The sequence below is a fragment of the Oncorhynchus masou genome, chromosome 10 (genome assembly GCF_036934945.1).
Source record: "Oncorhynchus masou masou isolate Uvic2021 chromosome 10, UVic_Omas_1.1, whole genome shotgun sequence".
Lineage (NCBI taxonomy): Eukaryota > Metazoa > Chordata > Actinopteri > Salmoniformes > Salmonidae > Oncorhynchus > Oncorhynchus masou.
In genome coordinates this window covers 15,549,018-15,568,607 of record NC_088221.1, presented here as the reverse complement: position 1 = coordinate 15,568,607, position 19,590 = coordinate 15,549,018, and the positions used below count along the sequence as shown (strand labels likewise).

At 41.9% G+C, this 19,590-nt stretch overlaps 1 protein-coding gene across 1 annotated transcript; it reads left to right on the top strand.

The window, feature by feature from the left end:
• Positions 1-12,826: 12,826 nt before the first annotated feature.
• Positions 12,827-15,571, top strand: LOC135546930 (homeobox protein Dlx2a-like). Its single transcript, XM_064975486.1, has 4 exons — positions 12,827-12,901; positions 13,380-14,022; positions 14,131-14,315; positions 14,529-15,571. The coding sequence occupies exons 2-4, from the start codon at positions 13,704-13,706 to the stop codon at positions 14,853-14,855; spliced, it is 831 nt and encodes a 276-aa protein (XP_064831558.1). The 5' UTR covers positions 12,827-12,901; positions 13,380-13,703; the 3' UTR covers positions 14,856-15,571.
• The last annotated feature ends 4,019 nt before the right edge of the window (positions 15,572-19,590 follow it).

Here is a 19,590-nt window from a genome sequence, read left to right as displayed (position 1 = left end):
TGAGCAGACAAACAGCACCTTGCTTAAGCACAGCACTGAAGGGAAGAACTCAAACAGCAAAATCAATACAAATGTAACAGTATAACTTTAGACCGTTCCCTCGCCCATACCCGGGCGCGAACCATGGACCCTCTGCACACATCAACAACAGTCACCCACGAAGCATCGTTACCCATCGCTCCACAAAAGCCGCGGACCTTGCAGAGCAAGGGGAACTACTACTTCAAGGTCTCAGAGCAAGTGACGTCACAGATTGAAACGCTATTTAGCGCACACCACCGCTAACTAAGCTAGCCGTTTCACATCCGTTACACAAACAAGACCTTACACTACAGAACTATTGATGTGCAATAAACACCGATTATGAGAATCAGGATGGTAAATGTTGAGTACTAAAGAATCTGTATTGAGTGCCTCCCAAAACCTCTATGCTATCCTTTATGGAGAAGAGTAGTCGTGTTCCCATGTGTTTGATGCCATTCCATTTACTCCATTTCAGCCATTATTATGAGCCTTCCTCCCCTCAATAACATCGACTGCAACACACATGCACACACACTCACTGTATATCGCTTACTTACTTCCTCATGTTCTCCTTATTTCTATTTCTGGTGTGTTTTTGTCCTACTCTATTTTATAGTACTACTGATATTGATTACTGCATTGTTGAGAAAGAGCTCGCACGAAAGGCATTTCACTGTACTTGCGCACATGACAATTTAACTTTCATATTTAAACTAAATAATCCTCTTAAACGGTGAAACTACACTGTGAAGTTCCATCATTCCACAATCCGAAAGTGATGAATCATGCATTCCCAGTGGGTATCTGTTGCCTTAAATTGCTTCTGACAGTACTTACGTTTTCCGTGCCAAATATTTGCACCCTGTGCCTTGTTAGCTGGCCTCCCGAGGAAAAACAGATGTTGAGACAATGGACAAATCTATTCCAGGGGCACTCTCGTGGCACACAGCCAAGACTCACCTCTCACCTCTTCACACAGGGCCAAGCAAAGGAGAGTATTAGTAGGGGTGATGACTGCTCATCTTTCACTCTCCCTCCAGATTACTGTACGATGACTGTCCTGGCTGAAAACAACTTGTCTGTTGTCTCTTGCCGTTTGTTGAGTCTCAAACCGCAACGTGTCAATAACCAAATTGTTCGGTATGAAACACAATTGAAACTAAAAAAGCAACTTAAATGTAGGAAACGTAGTGAAAACACTGATTAACCATGTTTTATAGGTATTCATTGTTTTTTTTCTAGTATGCTTATTTCAAAGAATAAACTCAAACTTAGTATATCCTTAGTAAAACATGAAGTGGTAATGAGACAGATCAGCTTCAGTGCTGCTACTTTAACTGCATGGGAGCAGCTCATTCTGGCCATAGACTATTAGGTTGTTGCTGGCTGAGTGCAATGAGACTGTGGAGATCCTTAATGGGCTGTGACAGGCAGTCCCCATCAGTCCAGCCTGGGAATGGAGCGTTGTGTCCCTGGAAACAATGGGCAGATATATCCCCCTCATTATGTGAGGAGGAGAGATCCCAGCAGCCTCGCTCTGCCAGAATGACTAAGAAAACTCAAACTGACCATGTCCACCACAGTAGATGGCCAGGTCAGAGGTAACCTGGAAACAGAGGGTCATGCCTATGGTTTATTCAATCTCAGCAGGTATTTTACTGTTAGCTTATTTGTATAAATGTTTACTTTTATTTACGATGTATCCATATACCTTTTGACATTTTCAATGCAAAGTTCACTCGGGCCTGGACAAATTGGACATCTTCTGAGTAGGTGAATTTGAAGTGAAAGGGTAAAGTAGACAAATTGATTGATCGGGTCATTCAGTGGATGTGAGATTCCTCTTTTTGTTTTGTAATTCAAAAGGTCCTTACACACTGATAAAAGTTGTTGGAAAGAGATAGTGAGATCTAAATGAATTCAGATTGTGTCCATTGTGTAGGGGGCCTGTTGGTACTGGTGTAGTGACCTGTGTACTGACCCCTGCCCATCCCTGCATCCATCCTACCACGAATCATGTGCAAGATCTGACAAAAAGCATGTGTACTGACGACTGTTCAGTGCTTTATTTGAGCCAGATCTGGCACCTCTTTCCAGGGTTGCCAGGTGTAATTCGTAGCCCAATGAACACTCAAAACCCACCCAATAGGCCAAAAACTAGCCAATTCTTTTTTCCTACAGCAAGAGGAGTTGCCAGATTTATACAAACTATTTTTCCATTACGTTATCGAGCAAATTAAGGAATATCGACAAAACTTGTAACTACTTTAGAAGCAAAATGCCGTTTTCATTAAAATAATAATTATTGCGAACTATGACATAATAAACTAACTTGAATATTTGATTTAATTTAACCTTTAACTAAGCAAGACAGTCAAGAAAAAAAAATGTATTTAGAATAACGGCCTACCCCGGCAACGCTGGGCCAATTGTGCGCCGATCAAACCAGGGTCTGTAGTGACGCCTTTACCACAGCACCACTCGGAAGCCACCAACATGTCACAAGAGAAAATACAATTTGCCATTATGAAACTCGCCAGATCCTTTTCCATCAATGGATGTCGATTTAACTCATTTGACTACTATGATTAAGCAATAAGGCACAGGGGGGTTAAATAGCTAAACAGTTCCGTTAAATATCCTACCTACAACTGGTAAAAAAGTTGTCAGGACGTGTGTGCGTGTGCTGCTCTGTCTCCTCTCACTCACCTGACTCAGCCAATAGGGGACAAAGCTGCATACTGCAGTGCACTCAGCACACACACCACTCAGCTACAGCCTGCCACACTGACTGATAGTCAGCAGCAACAGGTCACAGTGAAATATATGTTTGATTTTTTAAGAGAAATGCCATGGCGGCTGCGGTGCAACTTAGAAGTAGCCCAAAAAACACTGCAACCTGTGAACAATACATTTTCACCCAGGACATCGTTTTCGAAGTACTCCAATTTTCAGAAAAAAAACGTGAACATGGCAACATTGACTGTTTCCCCAGCACCTCTCCATTTTGGACTGCTTCGTTCCGGAACCTATTTGGCCGCATCCAGTACATCTCGTGGAATGAGAAATAATTATCACTTTTTGCTATACAAACATTATACTAAAAGCTATCAAAGTTAATTTGAGTTAAGAGAGGGAGATATAAACTTGTGGTACATTTGCGCATCATTGGGTGAGTCAATGAAAATGGAAAGCATTTTAGGACTACCTTCTTCTTTTTCGCATTCTTCTATAATATAATGGCGGTCTGCAAACAAAACGTTAAAGGTGCATGCCGCCACCTACTGTGCTGGAGTGTGTGGTCAATCTCAGTTTACAAAATGTCTAAATCCTACCTAACTCAGTACTTCTGAGAAAATAAAAAAGAGCCCTACTAACATGTAATAGACCTTCCCTCACCCCCCAAATCCCTTCCAACCCCCCCAACCCCGTCCAACTTCAATGGCCCTACACTTCAATCTTTCCCTCTCTTCAACATACTTACACTATAACAACACAAGCTCCACCGTTTCATCAACCATACACTCCAGAGACAAACCATTCACATGCTTGCCAACCAGATGTAATGACGAGTTCAATGTCCTAAGTCATTTCCTTCTCATATCGTAGCCTACAATATTTCTTCACATGCCCAGGCCTAGACCACGTGTCCAACTCATTCTGCAGAGGGCCGAGTGTCTGCTGGTTTTCGCTCCTTCCTTGTACATGACTGACGATTTAAGGTTACTAATTAGTAAGGAACTCCTCTCACCTGATTGTCTAGGTCTTAATTGAAAGGAAAACCCAAAAGCCAGCAGACACTAGGCCCTCCATGGAATTTGTTTGACACCTCTGGCCTAGGCTATGGATTCAAGACAAGGGCGTTTTATTGATCTCAGATTATCTGTTTGACAGTGCCAAAGTAGTTTTGGTTTTTTCCCCCTAGCACTACACAGCTGATTAAAATAATCAAAGCTTGATGATAAGTGCAAAAACCAAAACGCCCACCCTTTGGACAGAGTTCTGAAAACCCTGCACTGTGCAAATGTGCAGTCCTTAACCACTGAGATGTGGTTAAAGAAGAGTGTTTGGAATACTGATGTTAACCTTTCTGGTAATAACCTTTTTCGACAAGACAGAAGTTCCAAAGGTGGGGGAGGGACAATCGTTACCAAGGATCACCTTCAGTGCTCATTTGTCTCCACCAAGCCTGTCCCCAAACAATTTGATTTGCTGGTTTTAAGTATTAAACTTTCAAATAGCTCTTTGTTGGCTGTTGCTGGGTGCTATCGTCCTCCATCAGCACCGGACTGTACTCGACCTGCCCTATAAGCTCTCTCCTGGCCCCTTACACCAAGTCTGAATTTGTCCTGCTAGGTGACCTAAACTGGGACATGCTTAAACCACCTGACCAAGTCCTAAAGCAACGGGACTCCCTATATCTTTCTCAGATGATTACCAATCCTACAAGGTATGACTCCAAACACCCAGAAAAGGCTACTCTTCTTGATGTTATTCTCACAAATAATCCTGATAGGAATCAGCCTGGGGTTCTCTGTAATGACCTTAGTGATCACTGTTTTACAGCCTGTGTTCATAATGGCTGCTCAGTGAAACAACCTGTCCTGATTTGTCATAGACGTTGCTAAAAAAAAAAACTTGAATGAGCAAGATTTCCTTCATGACCTGGCCTCTGTATACTGTACCTTCTTTTTGATATTTTCAGTGGTATTATTAACAAACACGCACCCATACAGAAAATGAGAATTGAAAAACAGGTTCAGCCCCTGGTTCCACCGTGCTCTTGCAGAGTTACTCCACCTCAAGAATTGCATTTGGTGAAAGGCTCGGCACACGCATGCTCAGGCTGACTGGCTCTCATTCAGGCAAATGAGAACTAAGTGCACTCAGGCTATCCGGAAGGCCAAAGTTAGTTACTTTAAGGAGCAGTTCTCTCTCTGTGGGTCTAACACCAAGAAGTTCTGGAATACAATTAAAGACCTGGAGAATAAACCCTCCTCACAGCTGCTCATGTCGCTTAAATTATGTGGTTGTTACTGACAAGAATCACATTGCTGAATCACCACTTCATTAAGTCAGGATTCCCATTTGACTCAGCCATGCCTCCTTGCCCGTCCAACATTTCCTCATCTCCCACCCCTTTGAATGTGACTATCCCTGATGCTTTTCCCCCTGCTCCCCTAAAACAAAGTTTCTCCCTGCAGGCAGTCACTGAGTCTGAGGTGCTAGAGGAGTTCCTGAAACTTGACCCCCAAAAAACATCTGGGTTAGAATTTGGTGTCCTGTGTGAATCTAAGTGTGCGTTCTCTAATTCTCTCCTTCTCTCTCTCTTTCTCTCTCTCGGAGGACCTGAGCCCTAGGACCATGCCCCAGGACTACCTGACATGATGACTCCTTGCTGTCCCCATTCCACCTGGCCGTGCTGCTGCTCCAGTTTCAACTGTTCTGCCTTATTATTATTCGACCATGCTGGTCATTTATGAACATTTGAACATCTTGGCCATGTTCTGTTATAATCTCCACCCGGCACAGCCGGAAGAGGACTGGCCACCCCACATATGCTCTCTCTAATTCTCTTTCTTTCTCTCCCTCGGAGGACCTGAGCCCTAGGACCATGCCCCAGGACTGCCTGACATGATGACTCCTTGCTGTCCACAGTCCACCTGGCCGTGCTGCTGCTCCAGTTTCAACTGTTCTGCCTTATTATTATTTTACCATGCTGGTCATTTATGAACATTTGAACATCTTGGCCATGTTCTGTTATAATCTCTACCTGGCACAGCCAGAAGAGGACTGGCCACCCCACATAGCCTGGTTCCTCTCTAGGTTTCTTCCTAGGTTTTGGCCTTTCAAGGGAGTTTTTCCTAACCACCGTGCTTCTACACTTGCATTGCTTGCTGTTTGGGGTTTTAGGCTGGGTTTCTGTACAGCACTTTGAGATATCAGCTGATGCACGAAGGGCTATATAAATAAATTTGATTTGATTTGATTTGATAGACCCTTTCTTCATTAAGGTTGCTGCCCCTATCATCGCCAAGCCTATCTCCAACCTTTTTATCCTGTCTCTCCTTTCTGGAGAGGTTCCCATTGCTTGGAAGGTAGCCACGATTCGTTCTTTATTTAAATTGGGAGATCAAGCTGATCCTAACTGTTATAGGCCTATTTCTAGTTTGCCCTGTTTATTAAAAGTATTGGAAAGACTTGTCAATAATCAACTGACTGACTTTTTTGATGTCTATAGTTCTCTCTCTGATATGTAATCTGGTTTCCGCTCAGGTTATGTATGTGTCACTGCAACCTTAAAGGTCCTCAGTGATGTCACCATTGCCCTTGATTCTAAGCAATGTCGTGCTGCTATTATTATTGACTTGGCCAAAGCTTTTGATACGGTAGACTATTCCATTCTTGTGGGCCGGCTGAGGAATATTCTGAGGGATCTTTGGCCTGGTTTGCTAACTACCTCACTCAAAGAGTGCAGTGTATAGTCAGAAAATCTGCTGTCTCAACCACTGCCTGTCACCAAAGGAGTACCCCAAGGCTCAATCCTAGGCTCTTCTCAATTTAAATCAACATAGCTCAGATAGCAGGAAGCGCTCTCATCCATTTATATGCAGATGATACAGTCTTATACTCAGCTGGCCCCTCCCTGGATTTTGTGTTACATGCTCTGCAACAAAGCTTTCTTAGTGTCCAACAAGCTTTCTCTACCATTAACCTTGTTCTGAACACCTCCAAAACAAAGGTCATGTGGTTTGGTAAGAAGAAGGCCCCTCTCCCCACAGGTGTGATTACTACCTCTGAGGGTTTAGAGGTTGAGGTAGTCACCTCATACAAGTACTTGGGAGTATGCCTAGACAGTACACTGTCCTTCTCTCAGCACATATCAAAGCTGCAGGCTAAAGTTAAATCTAGACTTGGTTTCACCTTGTCACGTTCTGACTTTAGTTCCTTTGTTTTGTTTTGTTTTAGTATGGTCAGGGCGTGAGTTGGGTGGGTTGTCTATGTTAGTTTTTCTATGATTTTCTATTTCTGTGTTTGGCCTGGTATGGTTCTCATTCAGAGGCAGCTGTCAATCGTTGTCCCTAATTGAGAACCATATTTAGGTAGCCTGTTTTCGATTGTGTTTTGTGGGTGGTTATCTTCAGTCTTTGTGTGTCTGCACCAGACAGAACTGTTTCGGTTGTTTCTTTGTTGTTTGTTATTCAGTGTTCAGTTTTTTCATTAAATAAGATGAACGCTTACCACGCTGCGCTTTGGTCCTCACCTCATTCAACGATGATCGTTACACCTCTATTGTAATCGTTCCTCTTTCACCCCAGCTGCCAAACTAACTCTGATTCAGATTACCATCCTTCCCATATAGATTACAGAGACAAAATGTATAGATCAGCAGGTAAGGGTGCTCTCGAGTGTCAAGATGGTCTTTACCATTCGACCATCAGATTTGCCACCAATGCTCCTTATAGGAGGCATCACTGCAACTCTATACTCCTCTGTAAATTGGTCATCACTGTATACCCGTCGCAAGACCCACTGGTTGATGCTTATTTATAAAACCCTCTTAGGCCTTACTCCCCCATGTCTGAGATATCTACTGCAGCGCTCATCCTCCACATACAATACCCGTTCTGCCAGTCACATTCTGTTACAGGTCCCCAAAGCACACACATGCCTGGGTCGCTCGTCTTTTCAGTTCGCTGCGGCTAGCGACTGGAATGAGCTGCAACAAACACTCAAACTGGACAGTTTTATCTCAATCTCTTCGTTCAAAGACTCAATCATGGACACTCTCACTGACAGTTGTGGTTGCTTTGCGTGATGTATTGTTGTCTCTACCTTCTTGCCCTTTGTGCTGTTGTCTGTGCCCAATAATGTTTGAACCATGTTTTGTGCTGCTACGATGTTATGTTGCTACCATGCTGTGTTATGTGTTGCTGCCTTGCTATGTTGTCTTAGGTCTCTTACGTAGTGCTGTGTTGTCTCCCTTGTCGTGATGTGTGTTTTGGCCTATATTTATGTTAATTAAATTTTAATCCCAGCCCCTGTCCCCGCAGGAGGTCTTTTGCCTTTTGGTAGGCCATCATTGTAAATAAGAATTTGTTCTTAACTGACATGCCTAGTTATCTAAAGGTTAAATAAAGAATAAAGAAAAATGTGACGATATTCAAATCAAACTGTATTTGTCACATGTGCCGAATACATCAAGTGTAGACCTTACCGTGAAATGCTTACCTACATTCCTTTAACCAACAGTGCAGTTCAAGAAGGGTTAAGAAAATATTTACCAAATTAACTACAGTAAAATATACAAAATAATAAAAAGTAACACAATAACGAGGCTATATACAGGTAAAGAGTCAATGTGCAGGGGTACCGGTTAGTCGAGGTAATTTGTACATGTAGGTAGGGGTGAAGTGACTATGTATAGATAATAAACAGCAAGTAGCAGCAGTGTACAAAACGAGTGGGGGGGGGGTCAATGTAATAGTCCGGTGGCCATTTGATCAATTATTCAGCAGTCTTATGGCTTGGGGGTAGAAGCTGTTAAGGAGCCTTTTGGTCCTAGACTTGGCGCTCTGGTACCGCTTGCCGTGTGGTAGCAGAGAAAACAGTTTGTGACTCGGGTGATTGGAGTCTCTGACAAGTTTATGGTCTTTCCTCTGACACCGCCTATTCTATAGGTCCTGGATTGCAGGAAGCTTGGCCCACGCATTACACTCTGTAGCGCCTTACGGTCAGATGCAGAGCATTTGCCATACCAGGCGGGGATGCAACCGGTCAGGACCATCTCGATGGTGCAACTGTAGAACTTTTTGAGGATCTGGGCACCCATGCTAAATCCTTTCAGCCTCTTGAGGGGGAAAAGGTTTTGTCGTGCCCTCTTCACGACTGTCTTGGTGTGTTTGGACCATGATAGTTTGTTGGAGATGTGGACACCAAGGAACTTGATTCTCTCAACCTGCTCCACTACAGCCCCGTTGATGTTAATGGAGGCCTGTTCGGCCCACCTTTTCCTGTAGTCCACGATCAGCTCCTTTGTCTTGCTCACATTGAGGGAGAGGTTGTTGTCCTGGCAACACACTGCCTGTTCTCTGACCTCCTTATAGGCTGTGTCATTGTTGTCGGTGATCAGGCCTACCACTGTTGTGTCATCAGCAAACTTAATGATGGTGTTGGAGTCGTGTTTGGCACCACAGTCGTGGGTGAACAGGGAGTACAGGAGGGAAATAAGTACACAACCCTGAGGGGCCCCAGTGTTGTGGACCAGCGTGGCAGACGTATTGTTGCCTACCCTTACCCTTACCTGGGGGCGGCCCGTCAAGAAGACCAGAATCCAGTTGCAGGGGAGGTATTTAGTCCCAGGGTCATTGGCTTAGTGATGAGCTTCGTGGGCACTATGGTGTTGAACGCAGAGCTGTAGTCAATGAACAGTATTCTCACATAGGTGATCCTTTTGTCCAGGTGGGAAAGGGCAGTGTGGAGTGAGATTGAGATTGCGTCATCTGTGGATCTGTTGGGGCGGTATGCGAATTGGAGTGGGTCTAGGGTATCCGGGAGGATGCTGTTGATGAGCCATGACCAGCCTTTCAAAGCACTTCATGGCTACCGACGTGAGTGTTACGGCGTGGTAATCATTTAGGCAGGTCACCTTCTCTTCCTTGGGCACAAGGATTGTGGTGGTCCGCTTCAAATATCTAGGTATTACAGACTCAGAGGTTGATAATGACAGTGAAGTCACTTGCCAGTTGGTCCATGCATGCTATGAGTACACGTTCTGGTAATCCATCTGGCCCTGCGGCTTTGTGAATGTTGACCTGTTTAAAGTTCTTGCTCACGTTGGCTACCGAGAGCGTTATCGCACAGTCATCCAGAACAGCTGGTGCTCTTGTGCATGCTTCAAATGTTGCTTGCCTCAAAGCGAGCATAAAAGTAATTTAGCTTGTTTGGTAGGCTTGCGCCACTGGGCAGCTCGCATCTGGGTTTCCCTTTGTAGACCGTAATAGTTTTCATGCAATGCTTTATTATAAGGTTTATTGTATTTTTTTTCTCATGCTTTCCAGTACCTCGGAGATCCCCCTTCTCGTGCTCAATTGTTTAAAAAAAAATGTTTTACCCCCTTTTTCGTAGTATCCAATTATTAGTAGTTACCATCTTGTCTCATCGCTACAACTCCTGTACGGGCTCGCGAGAGACGAAGGTCGAAAGTCATGCGTCCTCCGAAACACAACCCAACCAAGCCGCACTCCTTCTTAACACAGGGCGCATCCAACCCGGGAGCCAGCCGAAACACTGTGCACCTGGCGACCTTGGTTAGTGTGGTTAGCGTGCACTGCGCCCGGCCCGCCACAGGAGTCCCTGGTGGTGCGTGATGAGACAAGGATATCCCTACCGGCCAAACCCTCCCTAACCCAGACGACACTAGGCCAATTGTGCATTGCCCCACAGACCTCCCAGTTGCAGCCGGCTGCAACAGAGCCTGGGCGCAAACCCAGAGTCTCTGGTGGCACAGCTAGCGCTGCGATGCAGTGCCCAAGACCACGGCGCCACCTGGGAGGCCCCTCGTGCTCACTTTTTCTTCCGGCACCACCCAATTAAGAACTGCAACTGTTGCTGTATGCTCATGGTTTCATTTCTTCACAAGCATATCTCCATGTTACTGTGGTAAGGGCAACAAGAGAAGGAGTCTCAATACAGTTTCTACTGAACCTCATATAATATACTGTACATAGCCAAAACCTTACTTTTATGATCATGTCCACATAGTCTCATATCAACTTGAAATGCTGTGATACATGGGGTGTTCTGTATATCAAGGGCATTTGGAATGTGTACAATAAAACAGAAGACATTATTTCAAGAATCTGTTGGCTAAATGAGATGATGCTGACCCCTAGAGGGCATGTTTGGGCCACTCTAAACAACCAAAACAATGCATAAAAAAGGATTGACAATATTATTTGTCGTCTTATTGCTGTCTTAATGTCCTCATGCATCAGTTCTCAGATAGGACGCAAATGGTATAGCAATATGAGTTGCTTGCCAGGTGTTGTTGTCTTTGAAAGGACATATAGGCCTATATATAATCAACCAAGATGAGTTCGTAATAGAGGTGTGGAGTGCCCTCATCAAGAGAACAGAATGATTTGAAGAGTTTCATTCCAAAACGCCATATATACATTTTCAGAAATGTTGGTCAATTAGCTTTGGATGTTTAAAGAAATTATGAAAGAGATTAGTGTGTTTTCTCTCTATCTAATTATGGCATGGGGTTGACATGCACGTATTTGTTTAAAATCTATCACTTGATGGTTTCATTTCAGAGAGATAAATAATCACGTTTTTTTACTAAATGCTCTATATCCACCTCACTCTCAGAGAAATAAGTAGACCTGCTAGGTTTACCACAGTCAAATGGAACAAATAACTATTTTTTTAATAAACAAATGATAGATCTGTGACATCAATATTTTAAAAAATTGTTAAAATAATAATTCAATACAGTAATATGTATTTCCCCTAAGTCGGGAAAAAGATGAGAAGTCTCTATCTGGTTATGTTTCCGAAATATTCATGGCTCTGTATAGAAGAACCGGTCTCCTGAGGGTTGTGGCCCAAACCGAAATGAGAAACCAGGAGTTTCCTACCACATCAACTCTAGGGTGGAACCAGGTCATTGCTGTAAATGAGAATGTGTTCTCAATCAACTTACCTGGTAAAATAAGGGTTAAGTAAATAAAACAATTCCAGCTAAACAATGGATATATAGCGTTCTGCAACAACAAAACAATTATTTCACACACATCTAAAATCTATGAATAAAACCTTTGCAATATTTTACACACACATGAACGTACCCATAAGAAATAATTTCTGATAAAAAAAAAAATATATATATATATATATATTTTATATAACGTTTTGGAAATAAACTCTTAATTTGTACTGTACCACCCACCCACTATATTACTATGGTATATTTCTTATACCACGATGAAGGTGAATGCAGTTGTAGCAACAGAGAACAATGTTTACGCTTGCCTCAATGTCACTCATGATCATGTCACGCTGCCTGGTGAAAAGTGTATAAATAGTCGAAATAGTCATCTCACGGGGGTAGAAGATATGTTCATGTACATTTTAGAGGACATGATAGGTATCACTTCAAATAGAGAAAGAGGCTGACACTTCAGTCATGTTCTCTGGGAAAACAAGACATATTTTTTTTTACATTGCTGAGATGTGTTTACAGAGCTAAAATAGCGTATGCATTCGATAAAACATGACTGAAGAATCCCCCCCAAAAAATAAAAATGAAGTGCAGTAAAAATGTAAATAAATGTTTAATTGCAGTAAATGTCTGTGGGCCAACAGGGTGAACATGCTGCCATCTTGTAGTGGAAAAGGACCTGCAAGTGCCGCAAGAAATGTTGACCAAGATGGGGATAGAAACTTGCTTGAGACAAGCCAGCTGCTTTTGCGATGTGGTATCCCCCAACATCCTTGTCTCTTCTACCGTTCTTCCCCGTGTAGGTAACTCGCCTCCATGTTCTAGTAGGCCTATAGGGTTCGACGTGGGTGCCGTTTTTGGAGGTCGCTAAACTGGTAGTTCAGTAAACCTACACTAGCCCACTTAATCTATAAATTATCTCAGGCATCCCCGTTTCAACGAGAAAATCTTCACAATCTATATTCTGCCACCACATGAGGACGCTAGCCTACCATGACGGTCTCCCAGAGGGCTACAGGCAGGAGTAGTATATGTCAATCATAACCTCCACGCCCAAAACCAAAAGGTGAAGAGAAAATTCTCAGGGTCTGACATCCTCTCATCCTCAAATTTTCATTGCAGTAACGTTTAGGCATACACCTCAATCTGGTGAGTAGAAGCCTAAAATGTTAAGAAGGCGTGTGCGTGTGTGTTTGTGTGTTGGTCTTTTTTTGCATGTTTCTTTTTGGGCGCAGACAGGTGGCGCACAGATGCCATTATGTCCTATACTTATCGTTGAAATATGATCCTGTAAAATAAAACATTTGTCTTTGAAATCTTTTAATACAAATACAATCTTGAACTATATAAATAGAATTTGAACTCCCTTAGGGTCTAATGCGCAAAGTGTGAAGTCATATAAGTAGACGCAAAACGTACATTTACACACGTATCTCATGTTCTGAATTAACAGAGGCTGTTTGGACTTCCAGAAGGTTTTTCAAAGAGCAGGTCTCTATAACAGATAAATAACTGCTAAATGTTATATTGTACAAACATGTGTTATCACATTTTCTATAGCCTCTGCTTTAGAAGTTTAGTTTACGATATATTGTTAAATATGTTTTACATTTGTCAATCCGTGCAGGGCAAACAAGCGGGATAAGTAAATGGTGGAGTCTGAAAATCTGTGGAGTTGTCAGACATGCACACAGTACTCATTGGCTGCCTCGGAAATACCAGCTCTGCCTCCCACGTGATACTGGATAAAGGCCCGCCCGCTAGCCTCCTATAGCAGACAATCACAGACCACTGAGAGAGGGACACACCTTCGTCGTTTTTAGGTAAAGTTCATGGGGATGCCATTTTACACTCAACTCATTTAATCTACGAGATTTAAGCATTCTTTGCTAATTGACGTGTTCAATTGCATTGCTTCAACCACATCTACTTGCGCGACTTTGCCGATAAAATGACTGGAGTTTTTGACAGTCTAAATACTGACATGCATTCGAACCAGATTACCTCGAACAGTTACCACAGCTTGCACAAATCGCAGGAATCCCCAACTCTACCAGTATCGACGGCGACGGACAGCAGCTTTTACAATAGCCAACAGCCTGGACACTGCGCAGGGTCTCCATATGGCCAACTCGGGACTTACCAGTACCACAGCAGTGGTATGAGCAACGTTCAATACAATAACAAATCATACGATCTTGGTTTCAACTCCACTTATGGCACCTACGGCTCCTATGGTTCGAGTTCTTCACCGACTCTAACGGATGCAGGTAAATAAAATCGCAATGTTTTCCTATTCGTATTCTATTACATGTAAATTCTACTAAGATCAAAAATGGTATGCATTTGTAATAATTGTTCGTACATGTATTTCTCAGAAAAAGAAGAAAGTGAACCTGAAATCCGAATGGTTAACGGAAAACCGAAGAAGGTCAGAAAACCTCGAACTATTTATTCAAGCTTCCAACTGGCCGCTCTTCAACGGAGATTCCAAAAGACACAGTACTTGGCTTTACCGGAGAGAGCCGAGCTGGCAGCCTCAATGGGCCTGACACAAACCCAGGTTAGTGCAACTCTGCAATGCATCCAGTTTCTGTCAAATCCCCCATCCCCAATCTGTGAATATTATGGCAAGCTACATATTTTATATAAGCATGACATTTTTACTTTGGACTGCTATTTATATTTTTCCAGCATTTGTGTTTAGTTTGTCTCTTAGGATACGTTTTGAAATAAGCTTTAGGTTTAGAACAATAGTAACAGAGTTCCTTTTCAGGTGAAAATTTGGTTCCAGAACCGTCGCTCCAAGTTCAAGAAGTTGTGGAAAAGTGGAGAAATCCCCCCTGAACAACATGTGGCCTCCATCGAGTCTCCCCAGTGTAACTCTCCACCCGCCAATGCCTGGGACTTTCCACAAAATCAAATAATGAACAATGTAAACTCCAGTTTACCTCAGAGCAGCAGCTCTCCAAATACGACTGCGCCTTCTTTCTTGGCAAACTATTCTTGGTACTCATCAACGAACTCTGCAACGCATCTTCAGTCTGTCCCGCGTATCCAGAACCACCACAACTCCGTCTTGAGCGCTGGGACAATATTTTAATACAATTGACTCTTACTCGGAGAATACTGGTGAAACATTAAAGTTCACGATACATTTTCACAGACCTCACAAAGCGAACTTTACGCGCAACGTTGGCCAACTTAATGTATAGGTGCCAGGGTAATTCAGAAGGTCACAGCCCTCACGCCGGCAAATGGCAAACTACAGATTTGTACAGTTATTTTTGTATTTATTTATTTAGTTTATTTTAATGGATAAAATGTATGAACCACTAATATCCAGAGCAATCGCGGAGTAAGTTGCTTTCTTTTAGCGCGGGCGTTACTTTTGCATCAGTGCAAGTAAAAAGTTGATTGCAGGATGTAAACAACTGTCACATCTAGCACAATTTGCAACTGTATCGTGCCTTTTGAAAATGACCTCAGTTTTGTTGTATGATGAGATCAATGTTTTACATGCACTCAGATTTCTATTGGGCCTATTCTTTACTCTTGATTTATTTTGTACGGTGTCAGAATTCGTCTTTGAGCATATTTCATAACATTCTTTTCATATTAAGTCCTGTCATTTTTTTTCTTGTTGATATTAGGGCCAAATACCTTCTAAATCCTTCGTAAGCTACTGATTGTCCCATATTCATAATGAACTTGTATAACATTTTGATCGTGTATTGTCTTTAATTTATTTTTATGGTTAGCAGTATTTCTTTTATAATATGATAACGCCTTATTTAAATAAAATGTGTTTTCTGTGTACATGGTGTTTTTCTCAATTTTAAGAAATGTGTATACTAAGTGAGGAGTGGATTTATTTTTGCATTGAAGCTTAGCCCGGTTCTTTGCGCCTTTTATAGTCTATCAATAAGCATACTTCAATGGAGCTTTCTTATTTAGCCTACTGAGAGAAGAACTCTACTCCGCCTCCATTCAATACCACCGCGCCAGAAGAGTTCTCCATCCGTCAAAGACATGTTCCTGACCCTTGTAAATCTTTCAACGTAGCTCACAAAATTTGAACGTCGCAGGTATGGGCTCGACAAGCTTTTTGAAAGACGTAGCTTAAGTCATAACCATATTAAAATACCACCATTTGGTTATGCATTTGTATTATTTATTAGCTGCAAATTGTTTCGTCTTCTTAACTCATGTTTTATAGACGCGTTAAATCTAGCTGGGTATGGTTCTGGGAACTTGATAGAGGCAAGATGATTAACAGAGCCGAGAAACACTGCCCCGGGCGCAGAGAGCGTTGGAGTATTCAAAGGCACGCAACACGCCGTGGCATGCAAAAGGGAAGATGAGGGCGTATGACTGAGCTCAACCCCTCAGACTCTCTGGAGTCAGAGCGCCACTCTCCAGACGTTTTATGAACTCAGTCCAATCAAAAAACTAGACCCAAGACCGCCTGAAGCTAAACAACATGGAAACATTTCTCACATGGTGTTCACTCACACAACACAAGGCCCTTCTCATCGGTTCTCATTGCAGGCTAGATTTTTCCCATCGTAGACTAGGTTGGTAAACACATTTTTATTTATTTATACGATCGTATTCTTAGCTAAATGTTATCTACTTTAGCTCAGCCAAGTTTTGAAATACATTCCAGATAGTGGGCCTTTTATTTAACTAGGCAAGTCAGTTAAGAACAAATTCTTATTTACAATGACAGCCTACCGGGGAACAGTTGGTTAACTGCCCTGTTCAGGGGCAGTTACCTTGTCAGCTCGGAGATTCGATCCAGGAACCTTTTGGTTACTGACCCAACGCTCGAACTACTAGGCTACCTGCCGCGCCTAATTCTCTGTTTTGTAGGCCTATCCTCTGTTTTGAAATGTAAGGATCAAATCTGGATTTTCTTAGACGTAAAATAAAAATTTTATTACGTTTATTTATATTGTGTTCCCTCTGTTCTCTAAAGGGATGTAAAAGACATAGCTTTGAAGGCCCTATCTATCCCAAATGCACGAGCGTTTGCTAGGTTTGATCATCACGTCGTCCCGTTGCTTTTTATGGTTGAGTGATCATAAGCCACATAACGTGGAATCGTTCTGCATAAGGATGTACCTTGTCAGTGATTGCCACATTACAAGATGGAACATTCTCCCTGGGGCTGTCGTTGCTTTATCTTGATATGAGGAGTCCCTCGGGATAGCAGGCCTACCACATGTTGAGTGGGCCTGTGTGTAACACGGTTTAAAATTATACTGTTACATGTGCAACAAGAAACAAGATAATACACATTTGATTGAAGACTGCGGTGAATATATAGATACATATATATTGGATAAATACATACTTAAATATGCTTAACAAGTGGTACTTTACATTTAGTAATATTTACCTATTTCGCAAATGATGAGCAGGTGCGTGCGTAATGTGCGTGATCATACTCACGTTGTCTTTGACGGTCTCCCTTTATAGACATTTGGATGGAACAATAATCTCCATAAAAGGCATGCACTAATTCATCTGCTTCAGAAAGGTCCTCAGAACACATGCCCTTAGCTGACATTGCAGCATTTTCTAGTCTTTGTCTACACACGAATAATAATGTTCACTTATGGAAGCATATGCAGCCATTACGCACGGGATCAATTAAAGAAAATCTGACAGATTAAACATTTTTTCTCTGTCTATTTGGTGCTTGAAGTGCATATATGTCAAATAAAAGTAAGTCTCGAGCAAACAATGGTTAATGACAATCACAATGATGTGTATTTTTCTTATTGCGCCCTGCATCCATGTCTCATCCTCACCGATTAGAAATGATGTGGCTTTATACTTCCGGAATCCTGTAGGCAACTTGAAAATGCCATTCCCCCTATCCTAATTTATACCCTGATCTGTAATCACATCCACATTTGCTCTACTTTGAGCATTCTGGCGCTTTCCGATCTGAAAGCCTGCAATTACTATATAATTCTTCGCAATTTTAGATGTCCTAATATGGGCTGTAATTTTTTGCACAAAACAATTTCAGGCTATTTCAAGCATCAACGTTGTCAAAGTTGTATGTACATAATAAATTGGAATATCAATGCATAGGTTTTAGCATACCATCTTGACTCGGCGATAATTATATCCGTGTGGAGCCTACGCAGAATTAGCCTGAATTGCATGGTAACTGCTGCTTTACATTTTTAAAAATTGCTCATAATTTTCCCAAAGATTACCAAGATCTCGAGTGCACAATGTCATCAGCGTAATGAGGAGTAAACATTTATGCTAATAATCTACAATTTTTTTCCATCAGCTATAAAAAGGGGAAATAAAGCAGAAATGTTCAGTCATATTCCGAGCTGTGCTGTTATAGCACTTAACACTTCATGGGCAACAGTTTATGGGATTCAAGCGCTCAACATATGCCCATGCATCAAGATGCTACTTTCATTTATCTGCCTTTATCGAAATCAGGGACGTTTTGAATCCTGTCAAAAAGAGACTCTGCGGGCTTCCTTTTTAGAGATTACGGTAAGTATATAGCCTATGGAGCGTTATTTTATATATTTTTTAGATTTTATGTTAAAACAATTTTTTTTTGGGGGGGGGGGGGGGGTGATAGCCTATTTAGTATTCACCAAGATTCCATTAGACCTAATTGATAGTTTAATACAGACTTCACGATTAGGCTATAACAATCAAACGGATATATAGTTAGTAATTAATTGTAGGCCTATTCATTGAAATATTACAAATCTATTTTCTATTTAATTGGAGCATAGTTGTCATACATTTAATTTCTGGAAATGACCAAATTATGCACGCATGTCAAATTGTAATGTGTTCTTGCCTATTCTAGACAACTTGAAAACATAGAAATTGCACAAATTTCAAACAACGTCATTATTTTGTCCATAATATACCATCTGTAACGAGTTATTTTATTGTCATACGCGTCTGTATACAATACTAATATAATATATGCCATTTATCAGACGCGTTTAACCAAAGCGATTTACAGAACTGCGTGCATACGTTTGAGTTGTCCCGGGAATCGAACCCACTGGGTTTTTTTATTAATAAAAAAGTGTACAAAAATGGGAGAAAAAAACAAGGATTAATCTTCCGGAGACAATACTCACCATGCTATGACAATGGGTACTGTAGCCTATGGATTTGGAAGGGACCTGGCATAGAATAAGCCTCCTCTCTTGCTGTAATTCAGCCACTGCCTTCATTACTCTTACATTGTGCTTTGCTAATTTTGAACCCTCTTCGCATAGACAATCCCGTGCTATACACCTGCAAGCAATTTGCCAGCCTTACATGTAAGGGAACAGCGGAGAGGCAGCAGCTCACCTATTTCACGATTTTCATTGCGCAGCAAATTTCTTTTAGTGTCTCTTTTGTTAACGCTGAAATATTCCCCGTGCGAAAAAATTGCTCATAATTACCCCAGAGATGGGAAACTGCATTAGAATAAATAAGGGCAAATTACTGTAATTATGTTGGGTTTGATGGGCTCGGCTTGTAATCAAGGGGAGAATACAGTGAAATAGCACTGAACCTCTTGGACGTGCAGCTGCGCCTTTCGGAGGGAGAGCGAGAGTATATTTATGTTGCAGACGCCTCACTCTAGCATTTTCAGGTTGATTATTGCCAGGCTATACTCCTCATAAAGTAGCCTATATAGGACTACTTATACCAAGTGAATGGGGAAAACAAAGATACATTTTTACACAGAGAAAAGAGTTAAAGGCACATATAGGCTATCCAATAATATAATTGGTCATTACAATTATAATGATTTGCTATGCAATAATAGGCCCAATTAG

What these genes read in the sequence shown, in the direction of transcription:
- LOC135546930 (XM_064975486.1), top strand. Translation starts at nt 13,704, where the DNA reads ATGACTGGAGTTTTTGACAGTCTAAATACTGACATGCATTCGAACCAG. An exon ending in ACCGACTCTAACGGATGCAG is followed by an intron (nt 14,023 to 14,130) that starts GTAAATAAAATC and finishes TGTATTTCTCAG; the next exon opens with AAAAAGAAGAAAGTGAACCT. An exon ending in TGGGCCTGACACAAACCCAG is followed by an intron (nt 14,316 to 14,528) that starts GTTAGTGCAACT and finishes GTTCCTTTTCAG; the next exon opens with GTGAAAATTTGGTTCCAGAA.